This window comes from Pelodiscus sinensis, chromosome 22, assembly GCF_049634645.1.
Source record: "Pelodiscus sinensis isolate JC-2024 chromosome 22, ASM4963464v1, whole genome shotgun sequence".
NCBI lineage: Eukaryota > Metazoa > Chordata > Testudines > Trionychidae > Pelodiscus > Pelodiscus sinensis.
Genome location: NC_134732.1, coordinates 1,316,425 through 1,321,070, shown reverse-complemented (window position 1 = coordinate 1,321,070; position 4,646 = coordinate 1,316,425). Strand labels below are relative to the sequence as shown.

The 4,646-nt window shown below is 43.9% G+C and overlaps 1 protein-coding gene across 4 annotated transcripts in view; it reads left to right on the top strand.

Moving 5' to 3' along the window:
• Nucleotides 1-86: 86 nt before the first annotated feature.
• Nucleotides 87-4,646, top strand: part of FKBP15 (FKBP prolyl isomerase family member 15) — a 48,438-nt gene continuing 43,878 nt past the window's right edge. For all 4 annotated transcript variants that reach the window (XM_075905219.1, XM_075905220.1, XM_075905221.1 and 1 more), the window contains exon 1: nucleotides 87-245. In XM_075905219.1, coding sequence (XP_075761334.1) covers nucleotides 196-245 — 50 coding nt within the window. In that variant the 5' untranslated portion in view covers nucleotides 87-195. The remainder of the gene's footprint in view (nucleotides 246-4,646) is intronic.

Sequence of the window (4,646 nt, the reverse complement as noted above, 5' to 3'; positions counted from 1 at the left end):
AGGGGCGCTATTGGCCGAGTGTTGCCAAGTCCCGCCCCCAAGGGACGTCACCTGCCTCGCTCCCGCGCCGCGCTGGAAAGTGCTGGCGCGCGACACTTTTGCGACACCTGCCGGGCTGGAGCCGTCCTGCTTGTTGTCCCGCTTCCGGGCGCGGGCGGAACCGGGCCGGCGAGGCACAGAGCGTCCCGAGTCGGCATGTTCGGGGCGGAGGAGGAGGACGCGGACTTCCTGTCCCCCACCGGCGGGTGAGCGCCTCGGCCGGTCTGAGGTGACCGCGCGCCGGGCCGTTGCAGCCACTGCGGCGAGCGGACTCGGCCCCCCCGGCCACGGAGCAGCCCCTCGCTGGTCGCGCCGGGGCAGCCGGCTCCGCGTGGGGCCTGGGCCGGGGCCGCTCCCAGCTGCTGCTGCTGCAAACAGCCCCGTGGCAGCTCGAAACGAACCTCGGGGCTCTCGCCCGCTGCCCGCGCTCAGTTGGCCTAAGCTGGGGGCTGAAAGGGCGCGCGGCTATTTGCGGGCTCTTGACATTCGGGGGATGAAAGGGGCGAATTCGGAGGCCGGTAACTGTGCCCCTGTGTTCGGTAGGGGGCAGAGCCTTTTGGAGAACGAAGTCATGTATCGCAACGCTCTATTCTCGAGTCTAGTCTTGTTACAAATACAGTATTGCAGTCCAGTTGAAACGACTCATGTGTAGGCAGGCTATGAGTGAAAAGCTTGCTATAAATAAAATTGTGAAATGCACACTGCTTCAGTGCATTAAAATGGTAGGACACTTTCACTGGACTTCACTGTAAATGTGTGAGAGAGTAAAAGTCTATAAGCCTGTTCCATTGTGTTTCCAAGAAAAACACATACTCTACATGCTGAAATCAAAGGAGTATTTTGTGCAGTTGTCTTCAACATTCCTGATTCTGGGGGAGGAAATGATAGCTTATGCTTGCCTTTATAATGTCTTTTACAATTGAAATTTCAGCTAACTTAGGAAAAATCTTTCTTAAATGGCTATTAAGTCCATAATGTCTCTTTCCTTAAGTGTACAAGGAATCCATTCCAGCCTCATGTTTAAGGTGACTTGTCTAGAAATTCTTAAAATATACTAAAGGAAGAACATTCTTCTGAATAGCAGAATCCTGTTCTCAAACTGTAAGAATGGCCATACTGTGACAAAGATCCATATAGTCCAACATCTTGTCTTCTGACAGTGGCCAAGGCCAGGTGCCCCAGGGGGAATGGACAGAACAGGCAATCATCAAGTGACCCATCCTCTGTTGCCCATTCCCGGCTTCTGACAGAGGTTAGGGACACCGTTCCTACCCATCCTGGCTAATAGCCATTGATGGACCTGTCCTCCATGAATTTATCTAGCTCTTTTTTTTTTAACCCTGATATAATCTTGGACTTCATAACTACAGGTTGAACCTCTCTAGTACAGCACTCTCTGCTTTAGGGATGTTAGAAAACGTTTGTTTCAATAATCATGTAACCACAGCAATTCCTAGGGGTTACACAGTTACTCAGTGCTTCCCCAAGAGGTGGGGCTCTCTGACAGTGCACTTCCGGCTCCTGGTACTACTCCCAGGGAGCATCCTGCATTGCTGCCTCTGATACAGAGGCCACAGCACAGGGTGACAGAGGGGCGCCAGTTATTTCAAAATAATAACTCTTGCTTGTGAAGAATAGCACATTTCAAAATTATTATTTCAGGAGTCATTATTTTGAAATAACTTATTTCAAAATAATAACTCCCTTTTGTAGACATGCCCTATGAATAGCAGTGTGAATTTATAGGGCATGTCTACAAAAGTACAGATGGTGGCTTTAACAAGCCATCTGAGCTCAATTGATGGACTGGGGTGTGTTTGCTTGAACGTGAGTGGCTAGCCTGAACGATTGCTCATGCCTGAAGGTCCACTGCACTATTTGTAGCTCACTAGTGCAGGAAGAACTATTGGGAGTCTGTCTACCTAGTCTGGCAACATGCTCCCAGCAGCAGCATGGCATATCCTTAGTTTGTGTGTCTCTGTTCCTGGTCCATCCGAAGGAGAGTGCTACTATCCTCATCTCACCACCATGGGTGCACATAAGGCTAATCACCATGGGTGCACATAAGGTTAATATGCTACATGACTGAGGTGCTCAGTTACTACAGTAGTGGAGGCTATGTAAGTACAATAGATACATGAATATGATGGGGACTAATTTAGCTACAACTACTCAAGAAAGAGATCTTGGAGTCATTGTGGATAGTTCTCTACTGTACAGCAGCAGTCAAAAAAGCGTGTTAGGGATCATTACAAAAGGGATAGAGAATAAGACAGAAAATATCTTAATGCCTCTATATAAAACCCTGGTATGCCCACATCTTGAATACTGTGTACAGATGTAGTTGCCTCATCTCAACAAAGATGCATTGGCATTGGAAAAGATTCAGAAAAGTGCAACAGAAATGATGAGGGGTTTGGAATGGGTCCCATATGAAGAGAGATTAAAAATACTTGGACTTTTCATCTTAGAAAAGAGGAGACTAAAGGGGGATAGGATAGAGGTCTATAAAATCATGACAGGTGTGGAAAAAGTGAATAAGGAAAAGTTATTTACTTATTCCCACAATAGAAGAACTAGGGGTCACCAAATGAAATTAATAGGCAGCAGGTTTAAAACAAACAGAAGGAAGTTTTTCTTCTTGCAGTGCACAGTCAACCTGGAAACTCCTTGCCAGAGGCTGTGGTAAAGGCTAGGACTTTAACAGGGTTCAAAAAAGAGCTAGATATGTTCATGGAGGTTAGGCCCATCAATGGCTATTAGCCATTAGCCAGGCTGGGTAGGGATGGTGTCCCCAGCCTCTGTTTCTCTGGAGATGGGTGACAAGGGAGGGGTCACATAAGGATTACCTGTTGTGTTCCTTCCCTCTGGGACATCTGGTATAGGCCACTGTTGGCAGACAGGATATTGAGCTGCATGGACCGTTGGTCTGACCCAGTATGGACGCTCTTATGTTAGACTGAGAGAGGAAATTTCCATTTATCATGACATTTGGTTTTTAGTTTAGCACTTCCCTCAAAAGCAAATCCAGTATGGTTGCTCTTAGTCTCCAAAATGTATGTACTCTCACAAAGCTCTTAACTCAAAAGGTCAGTTGAGTCTGTTTTATAATGCACTTGTATTGGGATATGTATTTGTTCCCTGTGTCCTGTAGCAACCCTTATGTGCTGGAGTGGATCCACAGTGATTGCTGTGGTGTGGTGGGTTTTTTGTTTTGTTTTTTAAATTGGAAGACTTGCTCTTGCTGCTTCCCTATTTTCAAAAGGAAGTGGAGTCATGCGGGTGTGATGGTCTTGTGATGAGAGTTAATTGAGAGCCTGCTAACAAAATTGATTTGTTACTCATCTGAGTTTCTCTTCCATTTTTAGGTTTTGTAGATTTTTTTTAAAAAAAAGCTGAAACTAATTTCTCTTTTCTACAAACTCCTCAAGTACAAATAGCATTCAGATGTCTGTAACAGCCTACTTATTACGGGTTACATGGGCTTTCAGAAAATCATTGCTATAAAATCAGTTTCTGCTGCTGCTGTTCCTGTGGGGAAATGTGCTGAGGTGCTGCATTTCACAGAGAGCTGCAGTAAAGCTTAGGCTTGCTTCAGAATTTGTAATTGTGTAAAAGAACAATGTACAGAAAAGGACCTTTCAGCACATACTGCCAGGATCATGGAGCATGGACTTTTTCTGGCAGGAAATCTGGGAGTTTTATTTCCACATAGGTAGCTTGATTTTTATAGACTTTTGGTGGTAGCTGACACCTCACAGTTTGTACTTTAAAACTGAACTTTAGCCATAATAGCACACTTTCAGTTGCTGGTCAGAAGGAATCTTTTAAGTTTCTGATCTCATAACAAACTAATAGCTATTTCTTTGTATTCTCCATTTAATATGGAAGTTCGCTAAGATGAAGGAAGACTAGTAATGTTTTCTTTCTAAATCAAAGGTCAGTTGCAGTCTGTGTCTATGGGGAACAAATATTTGATAAACTCTTTAATCCAGCAGATAAAGATCCAGTAGCTGGAAGCAGAAGCTAGACAAATTCAAACTGGAAATAAAGTGGTAGTTTTTAAATCAAAATTGGATGTATTTCTAGATACGTTCTATTTCAAATACATTATTTTAGGGAACTTCTCTGGAGTGTGTTATGCAGGTCAGATTAGATGATCACAATGTTCCCTTCTGCCCTTGGACTCCAAGACTATGAATCTGATAAAAAAGAATTATAAATATAAATCTTAGGGCAGGACTAGTGTGGAAGAATTCATTAAAATTGTAACCTTTTTGTTGGATGTTATGTGGAGAGGGAAAATATCTAACTTAACTTTTTACATCAAAGAAATCAAGGCTATACATTTTATAGCTTCTGGACTGTGCTCCTAAACACACTTTTTTACCCATGTTTCTTAGGCTGTGCATCACAATACCAAGGTACATATTAAAAAGATATTAAATCCTGTAGGTTTTTTTTGACTGTTTCCTCCTCCTGGAAAAATATTACTTAATGCTTTAGGGCTTTCATTCAGAAAATGGAGATGTCTGATGTTAAACTTTTAAATGAAAGGTGCCGGGGGAGGGAAGAAGTATTGCAAGCCCAAACTGCAGCAGCATTGT